The sequence below is a fragment of the Lontra canadensis genome, unplaced genomic scaffold, assembly GCF_010015895.1.
Source record: "Lontra canadensis isolate GAN:19392208 unplaced genomic scaffold, GSC_riverotter_1.0 scaffold158, whole genome shotgun sequence".
NCBI classification, from domain to species: domain Eukaryota; kingdom Metazoa; phylum Chordata; class Mammalia; order Carnivora; family Mustelidae; genus Lontra; species Lontra canadensis.
In genome coordinates this window covers 937604-962548 of record NW_022631152.1, presented here as the reverse complement: position 1 = coordinate 962548, position 24945 = coordinate 937604, and the positions used below count along the sequence as shown (strand labels likewise).

The following is a 24945-nucleotide window of genomic DNA, read 5'->3' as shown; positions in this document are numbered from 1 at the left end:
AAAAGTCTATTACGGCGATGCAATGATTGAATTACTCTTTTCTTAACCAGAATCTTTAAAAATACTCCTATAACCAGTTATTCATGAGATGTTATTGTTTTAAAAGGCATGCCCTTATATCAATGTGAGGTAACAAATCACAATGTGAGAAAGGCTTTGTATTTGTGTATGTCATACACACTGAAATATAATGGTTCTAAACAATTATATTTTGTACAGTTTAAAAGAAGTAAACTGGTAATTTGTACATAAACAAATCTCTACATATTAAGACTTAATACTATCTAAAATGAACCAGTGATAAGATTCCTAAGCACTATGGATGGAATTAATAAAATTAAAGGTATAACTGTCCTGAATTTTGCTACCAACTTCTACTAGAAAGCCTTATATTGGGGATTTCTAACTATCTTAGGTGAGATTTCACAAGATCTGGGCACTGTCAATCAGCACTAAAAAATGATCATAAGGACTAATATATATATAATAATTTTTAAAAATACCATCAAGGAAATAGAAATTAGAGCAGAGTGATAAATACGGATAATTGTGAGTCCATTATATTGAACATTCACTGTGTAGAAGCATAATACAGGGTGGTTTTTTTTTTTTTTTTCAGAGATTCAAACTTTTTGGTTGCTAAAGTTTCTAATCTAAATAGGAAGTCCACACCTGAAGTGTAAAATTGCTACCTGTGGTCATGATTTAAGGTTAATAACATATTAGAAGTCCACAGACTAAGAGAAATGTTCCCATCCTCCAGCTTATGACAGTGCAGCATACCTAGATAACTAAAACTTTGGCAGAGAAAAGGAAACAAGACAATCACCTAAAGGCAACAGAATTTGCACCTAGGAAGGCTTTGTGGGAATTTGTAGCAGTGGAGACAATGTAATTTTTTTTAATTTCCAAAGGCTTATTTTGGATGTAGACAAAAGCCCTGATTACATGCTGCCCTAGGAATGAACAAAAGATAAGTATTTGCCTAGCATATAAATGAACAATTCCATAATTCATCTATTAAGAGAATCAGGGAAAAGGTACACGTGTTTTAGGATTCCATCCCCAGCCAACCTCCACCCTTTAAAAGGTAAGAATACAAGTAGGACCTAAATGAAGTTGTGATTTGAGGTCAAAAGTCCATGTGAAAGAAAATGCTGGGGTGTCTGGCCAGCTTGGTGAGTGGAGCATACAACTCTTGATCTGGGGTCATGAGTTCAAGCCTCCAAGTGAGGGGTGGAGAGAAAGAAAGAAAGAAAGAGGGAGAGAGAGGAAGGAAGGAAGGAAGGAAGAGGAAAGGAAAGGAAAGGAAAAAGAAAGAGGGGTGCCTGGGTGGTTCAGTCAATTAAGCGTCTGATTCTTGGTTTCAGCTCAGGTCATGATGTCATGGGTTGTGGAATGGAGCCCCTTGTTGGCTCTGCACTCAGTGGGGAATAGGCTCAAAGATTCTTTCCTTCTGGCCCTCCCCCTACTTGTGCTCTCTGTCTGTCTTGCTCTCTCTTTAAAATAAATAATCTTTAAAAAAAAAAAAAGAAAGAAAATGCTATTTTTTGTACAGCTTTGAGACAATGGGTATGTAACTTTCCCACAAGTGGCAGGTCAGCATACATTTGATGCTGTCTTTAATAAGAAAATGGCTTTTGGGGGCACCTGGATGGCTCAGTCAGTTAAGCTCCAAGTCTTGATTTTGGCTCAGGTCACGATCTCAGGGTTGTGAGATCAAGCCCCACATCGGGTTCTTCAGTAGGCATGGAGCCTGCTTAAGATTCTCTCTCCCTCTGTCCCTCCCCCTCTGTAAAAAAAACAAAACAAAAACGGGTTTTTAATGTACTACTAATTACAAAACAACTTTCTCAGAATAAAATTAATTATGCCTAAACATGTACTCAGTAAGCAGACATTCTCATATCTAAGAAATAGGTATAACTCAGTAATTACTAATGTAACTAAATTTCTAATTTTGGAATTAGTTGGAGTCCATTATTATGTCTAATAACAATAAAAACATGTAACTGTAAATGTTTAAAGGTTTACATGAAAATACTGATCTTTTGCCAGGGTTTACTTTAAGGTTTAACATGAATCCATAATACCTATATTATTTATAAGTTGGGAGAAAAAGGAAATCTAAAACTTTGAAAATGGTACTGTCCTGTCCAACCTTGAAATGGAATGTCAAAGCACATGTTATAGGCATAAATGGCAGAAAGAAATAGATGAAAGATATAGTAGTAAGAAAGATATCACTGATTTACCCTACTTTTTAAAAATCTAGATTATCTGAACTCAATCATTATGATACAAAGAGAATTTCACCATAAAACCGAAAGTGTATATAAACTGAAGAAACACTGAATTATCCAGATAATTCTCTAAAACTGATAGCACCTTAGTAATACTCATATACTCACCTAGTAATATATATTCTATATTACTCATATAGTAACATAGATTCACAAACTAAATGCCATAATAATGAAAGACAGGTTAAACTTTTAAACAGGAGATTCATGACTTCACACTACTTTCATAAGAATAAAGAAAAACTAAAATTGTAGTTTATAATAAAAATGTAAATTTAATCTTTTCAATTTTCATATTTCAAATATGGATTTCCTCAATTAGAGATCTTACTGCGTACAAACCTAAGACATTATTGCAAAATTATGTCAGAATTTTTCTTTAAGGAAACCCCAACTTCTAAAGTTGGCAAAATAACTCAGTTTCTATATTCATGAAGTTATTAGCTGTGATGAAACTGACATGAGTATTCAGTTTGTGAATATATAATCACAATCTATGTCATTGTGATTATATATTCACATATATATAGATTAATATCTATATATATGTGAATATATGTGAATATATAATCACTTATAATCATTCAACCTGTTTTTATATATTCTTTACATTTTCCCAGTGTAGCTCAAATTCAGGCTAGTGATTCAGATGCCACAAGCTTTAAATTCTATTATTATAGACTCTTAAAAATCTTATATAAATCTTATATATATAGAATCTTATATAAATCTTAAAGTACCAAATAAGAATTTTTAAAAAAATATTTTAAGCAAGTAATTGATGGACTCTTTAAAAATACTAATCTAGTTTGTATGAACATTGAATGTTTTATTTTGAAGCTACTAGAATATATAAATATATAAAATGGTATAATAGCATAATGTAGTTCCGTTCCTCAAGCTTCCCTAAGAAACTGGGATGATCCAACAAAGTAATTCTTACTCCTGTCTTTCTGATCTATTAACTTTCAACAAATAAGGAAAAATATGTAAATTTTAAAGAAAAATTTACCCAAGTAAAGTTGTTCTTTCGAAATAATGTTTTCTAAGCTGCTTTTAAAAACAGTTAAGTAGGCAGCTCTACAATTCATATAAAATAGCTCTTCTTCGGTTAGTGGAAATTTCTTTGTTCGAGGACTCTCTGAAAGCGCTGACTTCTGACTGGAGAAAGCTGCATCTCTTCCTGGACTGGTGGCCATTCTATTAGAAAATAATTTTATATTTTAGTCAATGTTAATCCCCTAAAATGCAAATGTCACCTTGCCTTTCAAATGGGGGAGAAGAGGAATCAATGCATTAAAGTTTTTGTATGTGGGGGGGAAAAGACAACTATACTATGCATCTGGTTGTATTATTATATGCTAAATTAGAATAAGCTTTTGGCAGTACATACATATATATATAAATATACATGTATATTTAGAAATAAACTATATATGAGATGCAACATATATATATGTGTGTGTGTGTGTATATATATATATATATGAGAAGCCAAAAGTATAAAGCCAAAGCAAAGCTGTAATATAAAAAACAAAATAAGTATTGTCAAATAAATAAAATCTCTAAAAAAAAAAAACAAAATAAGTATCATAGAGCAAAGGAAAAGCACACAACAATACTCTTAGAGGACAGTAAGTTGGGGCACCAGGGTGGCTCGGTTGGCTAGTGGTCTCCTGCTGCTCAGGTCATGATCCCAGGGCCCTGGGATAGAGTCCCACATCAGCCTCCCTGCTCAGTGGGGGAGTCGGCTTCTCCCTCTGACCTTCCCCCAACTTGTGCTCACTCTATCTCTCATGCTCTCTCTCTCTCTCTCTCAAATAAATAAAATCTTAAAAAAAAGGACAGTAAGTTAAGTTTTCGTAAGGTTGTCAAGAGGATTAAATACGATAATACGTGTGAAGAATACAGAACAGTGCCTTGCACATAATAAGTGCTAAATAAACTCTGAAAGAGTGAAACTCCACAATAATGAGACTTTGGATGTAATGTGATCAGCAGTTGGCATCTATCCCCTCAGCAGGAACAAAAGGTCACTTCACCAACAACTCAGTAACGCAGGCCAACCTTTTGAATGATTGAATTTTTTGGATCCCATTTACAGCATTATTGTGAGATTTTACTGCATTCCTTACTAATAATGTTGTGGGGTTATATAGCACTTCGGCTCATAAGCCTTAAAGAATTATCATACATCCTAATTTATCCTTATTACAGCAGTCAGGTACTTTTTGTCCCTTTTACAGATAAGGAAATTGAGGGACAGAGATGTCACCCAGCTAGCAGTAACAAGAGGCAGTACATTTTGATAACAGTTTCTTCTTTATTAATGTGAATGAAGGCTTCTTGTACAACAGTTACTCTGAGGCACTAAATTGTGCTGGTGGTCTAACCGCTTCCAACATCATTTTACCCAGCTTTGACTTCTAAAAATACATTCCAACCTAATAAATTGAATATTTCAAGTTCAACAATAAGACGACACAGGTAGGGTCCCCTTCAGGACTCATTGGATTCTTACTCAGGAGGCCTAAATCACTTGCACCTTCTTGAATTATATAGGTCTTTTACACTTGGGAAAGAAAGATAATAATCGCTTATCATGGATGAAGTACCCTATTTATAATACACAGACTGCCTGCCTGACACTTTCATATTACACCAGATTTAGAAGGACCCCATAGGGATGCGGTGTCACAGTCTGGTTACTGCAAATTGATACCACGATAATTAAGCATCAGTTTTAAACACATATGCGTGCACGCATCTCCTCACGAATGTGGGGGGGGGCGTGCGGAAACTGTTCTGATAAGAAAAGAAGAATGAACGTTCATTTCGCAGCAAGCCATTTTAAAATTTAAGGTTTGTTTTTTTTTTTTTTAATTTTTTCGGGGGGTCGTCCTCGAATACGCTTTCCAAATAAGGTGACTCCCTCACGTGGAAATCCCACAGCAGAAATGTTCCACAATTCTATTCTTTCCCTTGTTGTGACGAGAGACTAAACGGAAGCTTCAACACATCTATCACCGCACCCCTCCGGCTTGGAAACCGCCTTCACTGAAAACTCCAGCCCGAGACCAAGACAGGGGCCTAGGCAGCCCAGCGCAGCAAATGGCTCCGTAAATAACCCGCCACACGATAGCAAGAAAAATAAACTTGTTTTTAACAAGCGCCTAAGGCCTCTCTAAAGGGCCAAGTGAAAACAGAGCCGCCCAGTCCCCGGCCCTGCACGGTGGAATCCGTTCACAGCCGACCTCGGGCAAGCTCTCTCTGTTTTGGGGTTTCTCTAGGACACGGCTGCGGTTTTATATACACTTGAGGTGCACACGGACCCAGCGTTGGTGTGACAGAGAAGTAAAAGAAGCAGGTGAGAGAAAAGGAAGCCGGACAGCGAGGCAGGGCTCGGCGCAGAGACAGAGACAGCGAGCCGTTTGCTACCTAATTGCAGCTCGCACGCGAGGAGGCGCCGCCAATTCTCTCCGCGGATTCCTGATCCTCTCACCGCTGCCCCACGGACCTGGGCCTTTCTTTTAATTACCATGGCAACTGCGCCTCTCCCCCCCCACCGGAAATAAGATTCAGAGCACCTCCCCAAACAGTCCGGGTAGAAATCTAGGGAGGTGAATCAAGAGAGGACAGAGACGGCTGTGCCGCTCGTCTGTCGGGGTCTGGAATGACCAGAGCGGAGAGAGGATCTTGTGGTGCACTGGCAGGGTGCATGAGGTCCTAGGTCCTTAATAAGACTCTCCTCCCCTTTCCCCCATACACTCGGATCCCTTGGAAGGGGGAGGGTGTTTCCAGCGGGCCACCTTGCGTGTGACACCGCGTCTGGCGCCCGCAGGCCCGCGCTTTTCAGACTCCGGCGTTTCCCTCCGACGGGTCTCTGCTTTAGGAAGAAGGGGCTCGGTTCCTTTTAACTCGCGGTGGTGCTTTCCTGAATGTCGAAATGCCGTAGGTATCCGCCCTCCCCACCCCACTGCTGTTTCTTGGGTCCCTTTGTGAACAAGAAGAGTAGATACTATGTTGTCCTTAAAAATAAAAAGCCTGTTCTTTTACTAGCAAAAATGGGTGTACTGGGGAATAACAAAGCATTTCAATTCGCTGCGTGCAAGCTATGGCTAAACCATAGGTGAAGTCCAGCAAAGGCGAGGAGTTATTGTACGGAGAAGAAGGAAGAAGTTGGGAGGGGTCATTTTGACCCAAAGTACGTGGGAGGGCAGTCAATTCAGGTTCAAGTTGACGGTTTCTCCTTGCCCGAGTTGCAGGGGTGGTCTGTATTTTGTAGGAGGTGCAGTGTGCGTCTTTCCATATTGCGACTTGTAATTAAGGGTTCTTCCCTGTGGACACTCTTCTATTGGGGTGTGTAATTGACAGTTCTTGCTATAATTGACGTTCAGTGGTATGAGATCCCCCTGTAGCCTCCCCTTCTATCCTCCCTACTCCACTTTAACGAGGCTTTCCCTTTATTATTTTTCACATTTCCTCCCTTTGGTCAAGATCTTTCTCCAAAAGCATTGCTGATTAAGAGTCAGGTTCTTCTTAATTCAGTGACCTCTTGTCCCTTAGTGCCAGGAAGTATCTCTCCTGGGTGTTATATCCCACTTTGGAGGGAAATTGTACAAATTGGAAACCTATTAAGGTCAAATTTGAGTAACCAGGGGTAGCAGGGAGAACTCTCAAGGCATTTTCCCCTCTATGGTCTATAGTATCAAGACTGTAAGCTTTGGAAATCCTCTTACTGAGTACATGGTTTTTACAAAGATTTGACAGGCAGCAAGTACACAATGGAAAGTAACATACCAATTACAAATTGTGTGATGATTCTAAATCAGGATCCTAGATCTGAAAGTAGCCAACTTAAAATATTGGCACTTATTCCAACTTAGGGAAGAAAATTACCCCTGCTGAAGCAAACCCATGTCATGTATGCATGCCTCCTTTTTAAGCAGTCATGAAAGCAGAATGATTACTGCAAGAGCACACTGAAAGAATCATCGTGTGCATTTGAGAAGATACAGTGTAGGTATAAACTGTTGGGTCTGTAATCAAAGGAACAAGACTGATACAAAGCGAAAGTCAAGCAAAGCTTTATTTCCACGCCACGCATCGAGAATCAAACTGACCAGTCAGGGCCGTCTCTTACAAAGAGGTGACCCCTCCCAGCCTCACAGACTAACTTTTATAGAGGTGGTTGAGCCTGGCTATACACAGGTGGCCAATGAGATTGCAATACACAGAGAAAACTGCACAGTCATGCTAGGTCACACACAGGTGGCCAGTTGAATTTCAATTTACCCTAGTAGATATGTGCATGCCCCACTGATTGGATGTCTCCTCCTGGCCTGACCCGCCCTTGTATCTGGGCTTTGCAAGTAAGTTCCTCTGGGAGGGGCAGGGTCAATCTAAGTTCCCTGCGTAAACACAAAATGGCTCCCTCTGGCTAAGTAGGCCCTTACATAAACATGAAGCAATAGCTGGTGAACTTTTTGCAAAACAGTAAAACTTCAAAGACCTTTTTAAAAAGTATTGTTATCTCAAAAGCACTGTTGGAACCAAATGTGTTGTTAATAATACGGTAAAGTTGAAAATTCAGAAACCATGACTTTTGGATAAGAATCCAGAGTTAGCTAATATTCCAGATGAAAAAGAGAGACTTCTGTGAATCCTGAACCTTCTAACAGGCCTGGTCCAGACATCTTGGGAAATCTGTGTTATCAGGTATTGTTGGCCTCAATTCCAGGAAATCTTTGTGATCAGATGGTGTGCAGATCCAGTCAGGATTTGATGCTTTCTTTGAATGTGTCACGTGAATCCAAGAGTCCATTCCTTGAGGTTTGGCACAAAAGGGTTGGCTGACAGTCCCTGATAGGGGGCTTTCCAACTAGGTTGAAGAGAGTCTTTCCTGAGGCATTTCTTTGTTTTTGTTTTGTTTTTGTTTTTTTCAATAGCTGAAATCTCCCAAGTCGCAAGAGGAGGTGCTTAAAGTTTTTGTCTCCTGAGAGTGCACTGGGAAAGATTGCTCTAACAAGGTATAGTTAGTTTTGATAGAAGCAATTAGGCCTTTATAATATTGAAATATAATCTCCTTTTATCAACTGTGGGTCAAAGGAATCAGGAGCCAAGTGCATTGGATGTCCTGTGACTGAGTTCCCAAGGGAGTGGGTCTGATACTTAGAAAGAACAAAGGCAATGCTTTAGGCCAAGATATTTGTGGAGTTGAGTCTTAATAGTGCCATTAGTGTGTTCAACTAACCCTGAGGATTGATGATGGTATGCACAATAAAAGTGTTGTAAAACTATCCAAAGAGCACAGACTTGTTAAAGCACCTAACCAATAAAATGGGTTCCCTAATCACTGAAGCTCAAGAGAGGTTCCCCACATGGGGATAATTTTTTTCTAATAGAATTTTGGCCACAGAAGAGGCAATGGCCAGTCTACAAAGGAAAACTTTAGTCCAGTGAGGAAACATACAAACCACAACCAAAGCATATTTAATCCATTAGATGGGAAAGCTTTATGAAATCCATTTGTGAAAACTGAATGGTCTTTGGGGTAATTTAAAGTGTTGGAGAGCTGTGCAGGCAGGTTCCCTGCATTGTGTTCTGGGCAGGTGGGACAAGTGAAGTGGGCACTTTTTGTGACCTCATTAATACTTCCTCACCAATATTGGTTCATGAACACTATCACTTTGTTAGTAGACCAATGGTTTAATGCATGTACAGGGATAAATAGTGGGAATTTTAGGATTTCTGGTAGGGGCAGATTGTTAATTGGTCCAAGTCGGTTTTTTTTTTTTTTTTTTTAATCAAATGAACAATTATTAGGTTTCTAGTATTTTTTCCTGTTCTGGGGCCAATTGTTGGACGTCTCTGGTCAGTTTTTCAAAATTATCATTTGAGGGAATATCCCTTTGGAACATGACAGAGGTTTGGCCATTGGTTTCCTTGACAGCAGCATTTTTGGCAGAAGTATCAGCAAGATGGTTTCCTTTGGCATCCAGGGAGTCGCTTAGGAGTCATTTAGAATGCTCAGAACCTTAACCAGAGCAGGCAGCAAAAGTATGGCATCTAATAAATTGTAGACATAGGAACCATTTTTAATTTTATCCGCATTGGAGGTAAGGAAACCTCAGTGTTTCCATAACATATCAAAGTCTTGAACTACCCTAAAGGCATACTGGCTATTGGTATAAATGTTTGTGGTTCTCCTGTTGGCTAAGGTATAAGCTTGAGTAAGGGTGCATAACTCAGACTGTTGGGCCAAAGTAGCCAGAGGTAAAGGTGCTACCTCAATGACTTCAAAGGAGTTGCAGTAACATAGCCGGCACAATACTTAACCATTTTCAGCCTTTAAATGAGAACCATCAGCAAACCATGTAAAATCTGTATTGATTAGAGGAGTTTTCTGTAAATTGTTACAGGGAGTCAGAAGGTAATCTGTCAGCAATCAGCAGTCATGAGGGGTCATGTCAGTGTAGGAGAGGAGAATAGCCAGATTAAAGTCACTACAGTAAGAAAGAATTATATGAGGAACAGTTACAGGATTTCACAGATGAAATGACTAAAAAGGGGCGCGTAGGTGGCTCAGTTGTTAAGTGCTTGCCTTCAGCTCAAGTCATGATCCCAGGGTCCTGGGATTGAGCCCTGCTCAGCAGGAAGCCTGCTTCTCCCTCTCCCAATCTCTCTGCTTGTGTTCCCTCTCTCACTGTCTCTCTGTCAAATCAATAAATAAAATCTTTAAAAAAAAAAAAAGAAATGACTAAAAAGTGTTGAGTATAATGAGAATTAAGAAGGGCTTCTTGTGCATGGAGCACAAAGATGAGATTCCCTGGCTTTATCCAAAAAGGCAGAGGCAACGTTGATATCCTTGTGCTACAGGGTCTAGTTGTTATCTATAATACCCTATGAGTTAATGAAGGTCTCCCCGTTTTGGGGTGAGTACTCTAAGGGTATTCCCTTCCCTCTCATATGCAAAGAGGAAAAAAAGGGAAGTTGATAATTAGGACATCTGAAGGCAGGGGGCTTTATTTAAGGCTTTTCTTTAAAAGTCCCAAAAAGCTTATCTTCCAAAGTCCCAAAAGCTTGTCTTCCCAATCTTTCCAAATAATAGAGTCAGTTTGTTGTTTTTTGGTAAAGCATATAGAGTCTGAGTCATAAGAGAAGTTTGAAATCAATTTCAATGGCAGCCAACTGGTCCAAGAAAATATTGTAATTAGTGCTTTGGTTTTGGTTTTGGGGAAGTTCAGGATGCCATAAATCCTGGATCTAAATGTAGTCCTTATTTCAAGGTCACGTGTCGTTAAGTATCAAACCAGGGTTTGACCAAACTGTAGTTTTTCTTTGGAGACTTCATGTCCATGTCCTTTTAAGACCAAAAGTTTTAACAGATAAATGCTGTCGTCCTGTGAGGAGGTTTGAGCAGAGAAGCAGTCATCTGTGTATTATAACAAAGCAGAACCTACAGAAAACTTTATGTCATTCCGTTTTTTTTTTTTTTTTTAAGATTTTATTTATTTATTTGACAGACAGAGATCACAAGTAGGCAGAGAGGCAGGCAGAGAGAGAGAGGTGGAAGCAGGCTCTCCGCTGAGCAGAGAGCCCGATGCGGGGCTCGATCCCAGGACCCTGGGATCATGACCTGAGCCGAAGGCAGAGGCTTTAACCCACTGAGCCACCCAGGCGCCCCTTGTCATTCAGTTTTAAGGTTTGTGAAAAGTAAGGACTCTGTAACCATGGAACATTACTATCCAGGTGTATTATCATTCTTACCAAGTGAAAGCAAAAGTATCGTTATCAACTAGAATACTAAAAAAATACACTGCGAAGATCAGTTATAGTAAAAAGTTTGCTTTTAGTGGGAATAGATATCAGTAGTATGTGGGGGTTAGGAATGTAGGGTGCTGAGGGATAACAGCGTTACTTATTGCGCAGAGGTCTTAGACCTCTATCCTTGGACATTGAGTTTTCTCACAGGAAAATAGGGGAATTACAGGGACCAGTGCAAGAGATAATAAGGCACTGAGTCTTGTAATCTTATATTATGGACTTGATGCCTTGAAAAACTCTTTATAAGATATTGATTAGTTCTAGGGAGAGGTTTTGAGATCTGTTTGAATCTTGATGGGAGGTGCACTGTAGATTCTACCAACACCAGTTGAAGACTTTGTCCATAAAAAGGATGGTAGCTGGTCCAAGAGGGACAACTGATTATTGTCCCCAGACTCAGCTATAGTGCCATCAGAGGGATCAAATAAAAGATTCAAGGGTCATTTAATTTGTTTGGTTGGCTATTTTGGTTACTACTATCAAATTTTAGACTTCAATTCCCTCTTTGGAAGAAAGAAATTCCATCATAATATTTTTCTAAGAAGTCTCAGCCCAATAAATGAATAGGGGCAGAGGAACTAAGGAGAAAGGGTCTGTAGCTCTAAATCACCTAAACAGAAGGGAATAGGTTAAGAGGCAAGAACTTGTTAAGGTTTATTCAGCACCCCTCCCCTTTGAACTGCTTTAGTATCTTGAGGCAGGGGCTGTTTTATAGCAGTGGGGTTAAGCATTGAGAGTATAGTTCCAGTGTCAGTAAGGATGGAGAGATTCATTCCCAATCTGGAGAGTGGTTTCTCCAAACTGATTAAGAGAGAGGATTGGAAAGAGCCCCTATTAGTTCCTTGGAGCTCCATAGGGAATTAGAAGAACATTGGAAAGTCTGGCTTAAAGGGCTGAAGGCACCTTCAACACTTAAGTTTGTTAACAATCTTTTTTCCAGTGTCCTGGCCCTTTGCAATAATAGTAGAAACTAGTGGGGAGAAAGGTTGTTTTGTTTAAGGGCTTTCATTTATTAGAGTTGAGAATTGAAAATTTTAGATGTCTTTGTTTTAAAGTACTCATCTAGCGTGTGGGTGAGCTGGTTTGTCAGGTTAACTCAATATGGAGGGGCCATGATTTCCCATTCTATCCTCATCCCTTTGAAAGGGAAAGATTCTAGTTTAGTCCATTAATAAACATAGAGGTAAATGCTACATGGATAGATTCAGCATCTAAAGGGTGACGTTATTTAAACTTAATAACCTAGTTTCTCAGATTTCTGTTAGTTAGTCTTCACGCTTTTGTGGGGACCAGGCCAAACACTGGATGAAACTAGCACAGTGGGGACGTCCTAGAAGGGATCTGGAGAAACAGACACCAGTCTTTGGCAAGATGCTAGAACAATTGCTGGAAATCTCCACCAAGCAATTATAGTAGCTCTTCCTAAGCTTGCTAATTGGAACAAAATTCAGGCTTGCACACAAAAGCCTAACAAACACGTACATAACTATTATACTCAACACCAAACTGTCTTCTAAGAAAATTCTGGTCTTCTAGATGTTGAATTTTTCAACAAACCCACTGATGTCCTCAGTCACTTTAAGAAACTTTATGGCTTGTAATTTGGCCTTAGTTAGAGAGTATAAGAAATGTGAAGTTTATTAGGATCCTCAGAAGACTTAACTTTAAAGGGTTAGATTTTTATAGGTTCAGGAAAGTAGGGAGTGGGGGAAAGATTTGAAGGAAAAGGGAAGTTTGGTGAAAGGATTAACATGGGGGACAATAGGGGAGGTGGTGATGGTGCGGAGAAAAATGGCACCAGAGATAGAGCCTGAGCACAGAACATCTGCCACATGTCCTGAGACAAAGAAGATGGGAAAGGCCAAAAAGAGGCTTCAGATGCCTATCCTTCCTTCCTTCCTTCCTTCCTTCCTTCCTTCCTTCCTTCCTTCCTTCCTTCCTTCCTTCCTTTCTTTTCTCTTTCCTTCAGTTAGTCTAGAAACTATATTTTGCACAGAGGCAATTTTAGTTTCCCAATAACTTTTGGAAGCTTCAAAATAGTAATCAAAATAGGCATCCCATTCAGTTTTGACAGTTTTAGAGCTGTAGCTATCCAATTCAGTTTTGAGAAAAGTTAAGTTTGGAGAGAGAGAAAGTTTCCCATAATGGCCATTGAAGTTCTAAATTACTTTTGGTAAGTCATTTCATTTAAGGAAGGACCACAGTTTTTAAACGTAAAACCACCTGGGGTCACAGAGGGGGTGGGAAGAGGTGGGGTACCCTTAAATCATTTTGATGACAGGGATTCCATTTCTTAAAAGATTTTCTTTTTAGAGCAAAAAAGAAAAATTCCTAGACAGCACAGTTTCAGCAGGAACAGCCTGGTTCCAAAATAGTAACTTTAAGTGAAGTAAAGACTCCAATGAAAAAGTAGAGAATATCAGACTAGATTTAAAATCTATACATAGATTTTACATACATATACATTTTAGGCTATATGTTTATATATAATTTTATAGTTTATATACAACATATATGTAATATATGTATATTTAACATATATATATTCCAACTCATTTAATCCTCATAACACTGATACTACCTAACCTGATAACAAAATATGGTAAAAGAATTATTAAAATATTACTGACCAATATATTTCATGAACATGGAATAAAAAATCCTTAGCAAAAGATTAGCAAATCTTGGGGCGCCTGGGTAGCTCAGTCAGTTAGGCATCTGCCTTTTGCTCAGATCATGATCCCAGCATCCTGGGATTGAGCCCCTTGTCCGTCTCCCTGCTGAGCCTGGATTCTGCTTCTCCCTCCACCATCCTTACATTCTCACGTACGTGCTCTTTCTTTCCCTCTCAAATAAAAAAAATTTTTAAGATTTTTTATTTATTTGACAGAGAGAGAGAAAGAGAGAGAGGAGATCACAAGTAGGCAGAGAGGCAGGTAGAGAGAGAAAGGGGGAAGCAGACTCCCCGCTGAGCAGAGAGCCTGATGTGGGCCTCAGTCCCAGGTCCCCGGGATCATGACCTGAACCAAAGGCAGAGGCTTAACTCACTCAGACACCCAGGCGCAAATAAATAAAAACCTTAAAAAAAAAAATTAGTAAATCTAATTCGACATATAAAGGGGACAATATATTATGTCCAATTGGGACTTACCCCAATTGGACATATTGTTCATAACAAATTCACAACAAATTGTTTTGTTATTTTAAAATCAATTAACATTTTCAAAAAAAGAATAAAGGAGATCGTATTAATAGTTGTACAAAGAGCACACTCATTCATGCTAAAATAAAAACACACTAGAAGTAGAAAATTCTAATTCTAAATTCTAATTCTAATTCTAAAAACACTAAGAAGTAGAAAATTCCTCTGAAAAGCATACACATAACATACCCAGCATTAAACACTTACTCTAAGATTAGGAATAAGGCAAGATGTGCCTTCCCACCACTTCTATATAACAAAGCACTAAAAAGAAAGGAAGTGTAAATGTTGGAAAGGAAAAAGTAAAATTGATGAATTGCTGGTGATACTGTCATGAACATGGAAAATACTAAGGAATTTGTAAAATAGTTATTAGAACTATTTAACAAATATACACGTCATATAGTCAATATACAAAAATCAATTCTATTTCTACATTTTAGCAAGAAACACCTGGAAATGAAGCTTAAATGTTTCCATATACAATCACATGTTTTTAAAGATTTTATTTATTTATTTGACAGAGAGAAATCACAAGTAGACAGAGAGGCAGGCAGAGAGAGAGAGAGGGAAGCAGGCTCCCTGCTGAGCAGGGAGCCTGATGTGGGACTCGACCCCAGGACCCTGAGATCATGACCTGAGCTGAAGGCAGTGGCTTAACCCACTGAGCCACCCAGGTGCCCCATACAATCACATTTTAAAACTACTTAAAAGAAGTTTAACTAGAAGACACTTAAGATTTCAACATTGAAGATTAGAACATGTTGCTTAGAGAAAAAATCTAAGTAGGGGCATGTTTATGGACTCTAAGTCTCGATAATGTTAAATTACTAGTTCTCCCCAGTTGATCTTTAGATTCAATGCATTTCCTGTCAGTCCCAGCAAACATTTTATAGATATAGAAAAACTGATTTCAAAATTTTTATGAAAAGGCAAAGGACTTATGAGTAAATAATCTTGAAAAGAATGAATTTGGAGTACATATGCTAACTAGACTTAACTATAGTGGTTCTGAATTCAATGTGGTTTGGGCATAAGGACAAATAGATAAAACAGAAGAGAATCCGAAGTCCAGAAATAGACCCACGGAGGTGCCAAAGCAATTCAGTGGAGAAAGAAAAGTCCAGATGGTTCTGGGACACCATACAGAAATATTAGTGAAATACCCTCAACTTCTATCTTATACCATATACAAAAACTGATTTGAAATATAGCATACTCCTATATGTAAAGGTAAAGTTTCTGAAGGAAGTATATGAGACTATTGTTACAACATGGGGTAGGTAAAATTTCAGGCAAGATACAAAATTAGTAACCTAAGAGAAAAAATGATAGATTAAGACTTCATCTAAATTTTGAACTTACGGTCATCAAAGGACATAATTAAGAAAATGAATTGTCGAAAGCTGGAGGTATTACAATTTCAGATTTCAAGTTATACTACAAGTCTGTCGTAATCAAAACAGTATGGTACTGACACAAAAATAGACACATAGATCAGTGGAACAGAAAGCCCAGAAACAAACCCATGATTATATGGTCAATAAATCTTCAACAAAGGAGGAAAGAATATGCAATAGGAAATAGTCTCTTCAACAAATGGTGTTGAGAAAGCTGGACAGCTACGTGCAAAAGAATGAAACTAGACCACTTACACCATACATGAAAATAAACTCAAAAGGGACTAAGGACCTAAATGTGAAACCTGAAACCATAAAAATCCTAGAAGAGAGCACCGGCAATAATTTCTTTGCAGCTGGCTGTAGCAACATTTTTTTAAGACCTATCTCCTACAACAAGGGAAACAAAAGCAAAAATAAACTATCGGGACTACATCAAAATTAAAAGCTTCTGCACAACAAACAGTCAACAAAACTAAAAGACACCCTAATGAATGGGAGAGGATGTTTGCAAATGATATATCCGACATATATAAAAATTTATACAATGCAACACCAAAACCCCTCAAAAAATCCAATTAAAAAATGGACAGAAGACATAAACAGACATTTTTTCAAAGAAAACATGCAGATGACCAACAGACACATGAAAAGGTGCTCAGTATCACTCATCAAGGAAATGAAATAAAAACTATACTGAGATACCATCTCACACCTATCAGTATGGCTAAAATAAAAAAACGCAAACAAGTGTTGACAAGGACGGGGAGAAAAAGGAACCCTTGTGCATTGTTGGTGGGAATGCAAACTGGTGCAGCCACTCTCTAAACAGTATGTAGGTTCCTCAAAAAATTAAAAATAGAATACCCTGTGATCATCGTTATCGCACTACTAGGCATTTACCCAAAGAATACAAAAGCACTAATTCAAAAGGATATATGCTCCCCTGTGTTTGTTTATTGCAGCATTATTTACAATAGCCAAATAACCATATATATATGTGTGTGTGTGTATGTGTGTGTGTGTGTGTGTGTGTGTGTATATATATATATATATATATATATATACATATATATGGAATATTAGTAAGCCGGAAAAAGAATGAAATCTTGCCATTTGCAACAACGTGGTTGGAGCCAGAGAGAATAATGCTAAGAGAAATAAGTCAGTCAGAGAAAGACAAATATCATATGATTTCACTCATATGTGAAATTAAGAAACAAAGGGTTAGAAAGGGAGAGAGCCAAACCAAAAAACAGACTCTTAACTGTAGAGATCAAACAGATGGTTACCAGAGGACAGATGGGTGGAAATAGGTGAAAGGGATTAGAAGTATGCTCATCTCTGGCACCTCAGTGGCTCAGTGGGTTAAGCCTCTGCCTTCGGCGCACGTTCTGATCTCAGGGTCCTGGGATCAAATACTGTTGATTTACTCAACAGTAAAACAGTAACTTAGGTAAACAGTAAAACTCATTGAAATAATAGTTCAAAAATTTGAACCGATACTTAATAAAAAAAAGTTATATAAATGGCAAGCAAGCATTTTGTTAGTCATCAGGGAAATACAGATTAAAACTATATTAAAATACTGCTTAACACTTGATAGAATGACTTTAATTACATTTTACAGTTAACAATTATGCAAGTACTGAATCTTAGTAAATAGATTTGCTTTGGACAGGGGTCTGGATTAGCACTTCTGAAACTGGTTTCTGTGTATTCTAGGCTTGAGCAAATGATTAGTGTTTTGCATGTAATAGGAGCTAGGTTTTCATTGTTGGATAGAGGAATTTAAAATATGTTGGCTTGGCACTGGAAGTATCAATATGAAATCACAGATTTTTAAACTATGCCTATATACAGAGAGAAAGATGTGTATTTTCTGTTCTAGCTCTGTGTATCTTTATATGTACATTTAAAAAATCTGTGATTTTTTTCCCCTGGCTACTGATACATAATACAATAGTCTTTTGTGGTGCTAGGCAGTGACACTGAGCCACAGCTCTCAATCAGCCCCACCCAGTTTCTAGGGTGAAAAACTGATAAACTTAAAGCCATTCTATACCCATATAACCATTCTGTTTTTTACTTTTGGTATAGAATTCAGTAAATTACATGAGATGTTCAGTACTTTATTGTAAAATAGGCTTTGTGTTAGATGATTGTTCCCAACTATAGGCTAATATATGTGTTGTGAGCATGTTGTGAGATAGGCTAGTCTAGGCTATGAAATTTTGTAGGTTTGTGTATTAATTACACTTTCAACTTGAGATATTTTCAACTTAGATGGGTTTATCAGGGCATAACCCACAGTAAGTCAAGAAAGAACTAGAGCAAGAGAGAAAAAGAGAATGATAAATAGGACAAAATGTAAACAAGTGATAAGTCTAGGTAAAAGATAAGAACTCTTACTCCTAAAAGTTTTTTTTTTTTAAGTTTAAAATTAAGTAAAAATTAAGTTACCTCCAAAACTCATCAAATTGTTTAAAACAACGACAACAACGCCAATGGGTGGATTAAACAGTAAATTAGATATAATTAAAGAAAGAATTAGACAACTGGAAGATAGATCTGAAGGAATTGCCCATACACAGTACAGAGACAAAAAAATGCTAAGAAATAAGAGTTTAGAGATATGGAAAATGGAACTAGAAAGTCTAAAATTACTTCTAGATGAAGTTTAGAAAGGAAAAAAAATGAAGGAAAGTCAATCTTTGAATATAGTTTAGATTTTTCCAGAACTATTAAGACAGAAATCTGTATGAGACTATATTAGAGATAAGACTGTTAATATTGACATCTTTTGGGAACCTGCATTGAAACTACCTTACAGAATTGGAGGATCATAAAAAGTTAAAGGAATTAAATATATTCCTCAATTTGAGACTGAAGTTTTAAGTTAAAAATAAATACAATTAATTGACTAAATCATTAATTTATATAACACTTTTCTTCCCATCACTGTGTTAGGCTTTGGGCATTCAAATATGAACAGATACTGTATTTGCTGGGAGTCTTAATTTTTGTGGGAAAGATAGTTTAACAAGGATATTTAACTTTATCACTTAACAGAGGAGGTGCTAATGATATAAATATCTTAGTCCAGGGAGGAAAGACAAGCATATAAATATACTATTTCAATGTGGTAAGTTTTGTGAGGGGGCATACACAAGTGCTATATAGTGCTACAGAGTAGAAAGATCCTTGGGGAGCCTGGGTGGCTCAGTGGGTTAAGGCCTCTGCCTTCAGCTCAGGTCATGATCCCAGGGTTCTGGGATCGAGCCCCACACCAGGCTCTCTGCTCAGTAGGGAGCCTGCTTCCTCCTCTCTTTCTGTCTCTCCACTACTTGTGATCTCTGTCAAATAAATAAATAAAAATCTTTAAATTAAAAAGAAAGAAAGAAAGAAAGATCCTTAATGCAATGTGGACTGTGTCAGAGAAAACTTAGAGATTGTGCTAGATTCTCAAGAGGAGGGTAGACATTAGTGTAAATTTGTTATTTTTTATGCTATAAAATATAATACATACCAAAAATATGTAAAATATCACCCATTTCCCATATTTAATTCTGATAAAACTATTTGGCCCCTTTTGATAAGTTTTAAAAGGATTTAACTTATGTCCTTTATATATATGTATGTGAGATGATACACACATATATGTATATGTCAGTTTCTCACAGGAGGAAATAATGAATATTAATGTTCATTTTTGAGAATACTCATTTAAGAATGAAATTATCTTATGACATTTCTCATTTTATTTTGCCCAGTGACCATGTCTCCTGTATTTATTTATCTTATGGAGTCAGTATTCCCAAATATATCCCTTTACTTCTATAAGAATTGTTTAGCTAATTCTCTGTTAACCTTTTAATAAGGAAGCTTTTGACACAAAAAACATCTGTTACCCAATAACTGCTTAAGGTTTTGGCCAATTTTATCATGAAGAATAACAGGATGCATTATTTATTTAGGTGCTTTCACATGATGGCCATATTTCTACATGTAACAAAGTAGTATTTCTCTCTACTCACCCATATGCGATAGTAAATTATTATATGACCACTTGAATGTTGAACACAAAAGAGCACTTGAGAGTACACAAAAGGCTTGAATGAAAGGAAGAATATAAAAGGGATATAGAAGATTCTTCTCCCTTCTCATTCTCATGCATAGGATGGAAAATAAATCATTTCAGATATCTCAATTTACACCAAAGGAGTCACATGGGATGTGAATTTGGTCATTGCCTTTCATCAAAGGATTTCTAAGCATCTCACAAGTATACTCACTCCTTTAAATACTCTTGAAATATTGTCATCACCATTATAGTGAGAAGTAAATGGAAGCACTGACATTGTAAGTGGTATTTTTATCTTCCATTCAGAAATTACCTACTAGTTTACAGGCCAGTATTATCAACTTTATGAAGCTTAGTGAAATTCTGTAATTTGCCAAAGCTTAGGGGAGGAATTCGGCTTAGCATCAAGGCCCTTTGACTCTTACTTGCTTTACCAAGTTTATTTGTCTCCTCACACTCTTACCCTCAGCTCCGCCATTCAAAATTACATTTAATCCAGTGGTTTTGTTTGTATTTATTTATTTATTTATTTATAGATTTTGTTTATTTATTTGACTGAGAGAGATACAGTGAGAGAGGGAACCCAAGCAGGGAGAGTGGGAGAGGGAGAAGCAGGCTCCCTGGTGAGCAGGGATCCTGATGCAGGGCTCAATCCCAGGACACTAGGATCATGACCTGAGCCAAAAGCAGACCCTTAACTGACTGAGCCACCCAGGCACCCCTGATCCAGTGTTTTTAAAGAAAAGCTCAAAGGGACACTTGGGTGGCTCAGTCAGTTGGGTGTCCAACTCTTGATTTCTGCTCAGGTCATGATGTTGGGGTCGTGAGATCAAGCCCCACATTGGGCTCCACCTTGAGCATGGAGACTGCTTGAGATTCTCTCCCCTCTCTGCCCACTTGCACACTCTCAAAAAAAAAAAAAAAGAGAGAAGCTCAGAGCATTCATTTTGTGTTTTTTGAGGTATCATTCCTCATTCTTAATTATAAATCAAATGAAAGTTCATTTTTTCTGGAGTAATTTCTTTTATATTGTCACCAGTGTTAGTATTTTCTGTGTTTATGAATTTGTATAATAAAACTCATGTACTTGTTCTGTTCTTGTTGAATCAGAGAATCCTATTCAGGATACTACCACGTGATAATTTAAATAAAATAGGGGAGGATAGTCTCAGTAATATGACTAATCCTACAAACATAGTTACTTTCGATTCTTCTTGATATGAAATTGTATGTCAAATATATTTATCTTTCCTAAATTCTCAAGAGCAAAATGTTGGTAGCAACCAGAATTTTCATCCCAATGAATCTAAACTTAGTACAACTGAAAATGAAGCACGGTAGTTAAATTATGGACATAGGAGTAAATTTGGGTGAAGTTGGAAGTAGGAAGTAATCTGCAGAGGTAATAAGATTATTAGTAGGAGGGAGGAAATTAGAATATAGTAGATAAGTGCCCATTTAAAAAAATATATATTTTTTAAAAGATTTTATTATTAGAACAAGAGATTGAGAGAATGAGTGGGGGCAGGGACAGAAGGAGAAGCAGAAGTAGGGAGCCTGACAAAGAACTTGATCCCAGAACCCTGGGATCATGACCTGAGCCAAAGGCAGAGGCTTAACCAACTGAGCCACTCAGGCACCCCCAAAGTTTATAGGTTAATCATTAAGTGTACAGTTCTATGACATTAAGTATATTCACCCTGTGCAACTATCACCATCATCTATCTCCAAAACTTTTTTCGTCTCGCAAAACTGAAATTTTATACCCATCAAACACTAACCCCCTGTTCACCCTTCCTCTCAGCCCTTGGCAACCACTATTTTCTGTGTTTATGAATTTGACTACTTTAAGTAGCTCATTTGAGTGAATCATACAGTATTTGCCCCTTTGATATTGGCTTATTTCACTTAGCACGTTATCTTCAAGGTTCATCTGTGTTGTAGCATGTATCAGAATGTTTTTCCTTTTTAAGGCTGAATAATATACCATTGTATATCTATACTACATTTTGTTTACTCATTTAGCTGTCAATGGGCACTTGCATTGTTTTCACATTTTGGCTACTGGAAATGACACCGCTATGAACATGGGTGTACAACTACCTGTTTAGGTCTGCTTTCAGTTCTTTTGGATATATACCCAGAAGAGGAATTGCTGAATTATATAGCAGTTCTACACCTAATTTTTTGAGGAACTGCCAAACTGTTTTTCATAGCAGCTGTACCATTTTACAGTCCCACCAGCAGTAGGTGAACATTCCAGTTTTCCATATCCTAGCCAACATTTTCTGTTCTTTTTTCTCTGTTTTTGTTTTTGTTTTTGTTTTTAATATTAGACATCCTAATGGCTGTGAAATGGTATCTCTTTGTGGTTCAGATGTGCCTTTTCCTAATATTAAGGATGTTGAACTTTTTTTATATTTTACTGGCCACCAGTATATCTTCTTTGGAGAAATGTCTATTTGAGTCCTTTTTGGCCTATCCTATTTTTTAAAATCAAAGTAGTAACCCCTAAAACTACTTATAACTTTACAGAACGACCAGAGATACACCACTTTTAATTGCCAACAGGCACTGGTAACAAGTGAGTAAATACCTTAGAAAAATATTTACCTCATATATTTAATCAAGTTTTGTCTGTTCTTTCTTTATAGTGTATGTTTCAACCATCTCGTCCTCTCTGTTCTTTATTAACATCATCCTCTTCCATGTAACATAATTTCATGCTTATAGTTGTTAATGGATAAAAGAGTAGATTAAAAAAAGAGTAAAAGCATACAGTATGTGCTTAATTCAATAACACACTTTGACAATGGGCCTAGTTCTAATAGATCATCATAAAATCCTCTAGTAGGTTTGCTGTTCAACTCCTCCCCAATTCGACAAAGATTTGTTGTGCACAGGACCTGAGATCTGAGTTTCTGCCCTTAAAGCTGTGGGACAGTGGGCACATCACACCAACTCTTCCTATTGGATGAACTAAGTGATTTCTTAGATTTCTCCTAGTCTCATCTATTAAATCTTCTCATGATTCTTGTAAATATTACCAGGTTTTAGTTTACATGCCTAAATTATCTGAAAACTGTATCACCGACAATAAATCATGTTTTTCAGATTCTCACTAAACTGTTAAAGTGGAAAATAACAGTCCAAGTCTGCTCAGTTTCTTGTTTACTTATATATTTCCTTGGGCTTCTTAGATCAAACCTGGGAAGTAAACCAGAAATCTCTTAAATCCAAACATCGAGTTACTTTCTCTAAGAATTAGTCATCAATAAGTAATATTTTGAACAATTAATATCAGGGTGGGGTTTATTTCCTTCTAATAGGTAGTATTACATCTTAGCATTTAAAAACAGAATTTAAAAACTCTGTGCTGTGTACTTTTAATTTTTGATTTCTACTTTCGAAATTTTGTAAAATACCCAAATATCTCATATACTTGAATAGAGTACTATGTATTCCAAAACTAAATATATACACTTTTTTTTGGATCATGTGCCAGTTTTATTTGTTCATACCTGTATTCTCTTCTTGCTTCATTGAGAATTCACATTAAATTTATTTCAAGTGGACGTCTAAAAGATACAAGTTATTTTTCAAAGTTATTTAATCAATCTCAAGAAATAATGTTATGTGATAAGCTAACGTAGATATAATAGCAAAATTAAGTGAGCCCTTTTTTTTTAACATTTTTTTTAAGATTTTATTTGTTTATTTGACAGAAATTACAAGCAGGCAGAGAGGCAGGCAGAGAGAGAGTAGGAAGAAGGCTCCCCGCTGAGCAGAGAGCCTGACGTGGGGCCGAATCCCATGACCCGAGCCGAAGGCAGAGGCTTTAACCCACTGATTCACCCAGGTGCCCAAGTGAGCCCTTTTTTGATAGATTAAATTACGTATTTAATATTTATTACTCCGTAATATTTGTAGATTGTCCATCTCTTCTATTTTTTCTTGTTCTTGTCACTTGTTTGAAAGTCAGTATTCAGGGGAAAAAAGTAAATATTTATGAACAGTCATTTTCTAATATGTATACAATTTTTAAAATTTTCTATAATATAAACTTTACAATACAATCCTCTATTTTTTTCTTTTTTCTTTTCTCTCTCTCTCTTTTTTTGCTTTATGCTCAAATTCTCTAGTATTTTAAATAATGTAATTTCTTTTTCTCAGGGATCAAGAAAGTACTTTTGATGCTGCATTTATTACTGGGAAAACTAGTTTTAATTTATATTGACCTTTTTTCTCCTTTGAGCATTTAGCCTGCATTCAATAAAATGTTGATGACTGCTCTTTAGAAGACAGCTGTACGAAATAAAGTATTATAAATATTCAGCTTTCCTTTCTAAGCATTGTCACCAACAGCTGGGCATCCAGTTTAGCAGAACAGATTTTGCACAGAGAGAGCCTGGCATGTTCCTGAATCAGTTTAGTGAGGGAAACAAAAAATAGTTTCTTATGGATTGGGGACTTATAAAGACATAGAGCATCTGTTCCTCAGTTAAGTCATAGTCTGGTAGCACTGAATCATGTTTAAAGCTAGAATAACGCGCAAAACTTTTCACCTTGTTCATACCTTTATTTTAATACCTAGCACATTATTTCTGCAAATAATATACTTTCAACATCTCCATTAAGTTGTATAAATTATTTTGTCTTTATGCTTAATTTTTCAATAGTGTTATTTTAAAACACAAATACATTCATTTTTACTAAGATTATTTCATAATATGACTTTAATGCTTGAATTGTACAATAGTGAATGTATATGAAACCGTATATAAAAATCCATTTGAATAATTATTCCATTTTGAAATATGCTATTAAAGAATCCAGTTTCATCGTCATAAAAATTGCTTTCTTCATATGGTATTCTGCTTTCATTGGCAAAAGTAACTCAGAATCTTTGTTTATATTTATTACTCTCAAATATTTGGCTACTTAAAGCATATAAACCTAAGATTTCTTTAAATATTTTGTTGGCAGTGTTAAGAGATCACTGAAATTGGATCATCTGTTAGAAGCAAATGTAAGTATTTACCTGTGAATTTGTAATTGCATAAGAAGAATGTATTTTTAATTTATGGGAAATTTAATTTACGGGAAATTTACCTTAATAAATAGAAAAAT

The 24945-nt window shown here is 36.9% G+C and overlaps 2 protein-coding genes across 4 annotated transcripts in view; one reads left to right on the top strand and one right to left on the bottom strand.

The window, feature by feature from the left end:
- Window positions 1–5819, bottom strand: part of EFCAB7 (EF-hand calcium binding domain 7) — a 49178-nt gene extending 43359 nt beyond the window's left edge. Inside the window, exons 1-2 of one of the 2 annotated variants that reach the window (XM_032844861.1) lie at window positions 5742–5819; window positions 3316–3503 (exon numbers count right to left, since the gene is read on the bottom strand). In XM_032844861.1, the coding sequence (XP_032700752.1) occupies window positions 3316–3502 (187 nt within the window). In that variant the 5' untranslated portion in view covers window position 3503; window positions 5742–5819. The remainder of the gene's footprint in view (window positions 1–3315; window positions 3504–5741) is intronic. The other variant, XM_032844860.1, reaches the window with a different exon arrangement.
- A 298-nt stretch (window positions 5820–6117) lies between these two features.
- The window catches only part of ITGB3BP (integrin subunit beta 3 binding protein), a 65362-nt gene continuing 46534 nt past the window's right edge, over window positions 6118–24945 (top strand). The window contains exons 1-2 of one of the 2 annotated variants that reach the window (XM_032844896.1): window positions 6118–6254; window positions 24802–24844. In XM_032844896.1, the coding sequence (XP_032700787.1) occupies window positions 6250–6254; window positions 24802–24844 (48 nt within the window). In that variant the 5' untranslated portion in view covers window positions 6118–6249. The remainder of the gene's footprint in view (window positions 6255–24801; window positions 24845–24945) is intronic. The other variant, XM_032844895.1, reaches the window with a different exon arrangement.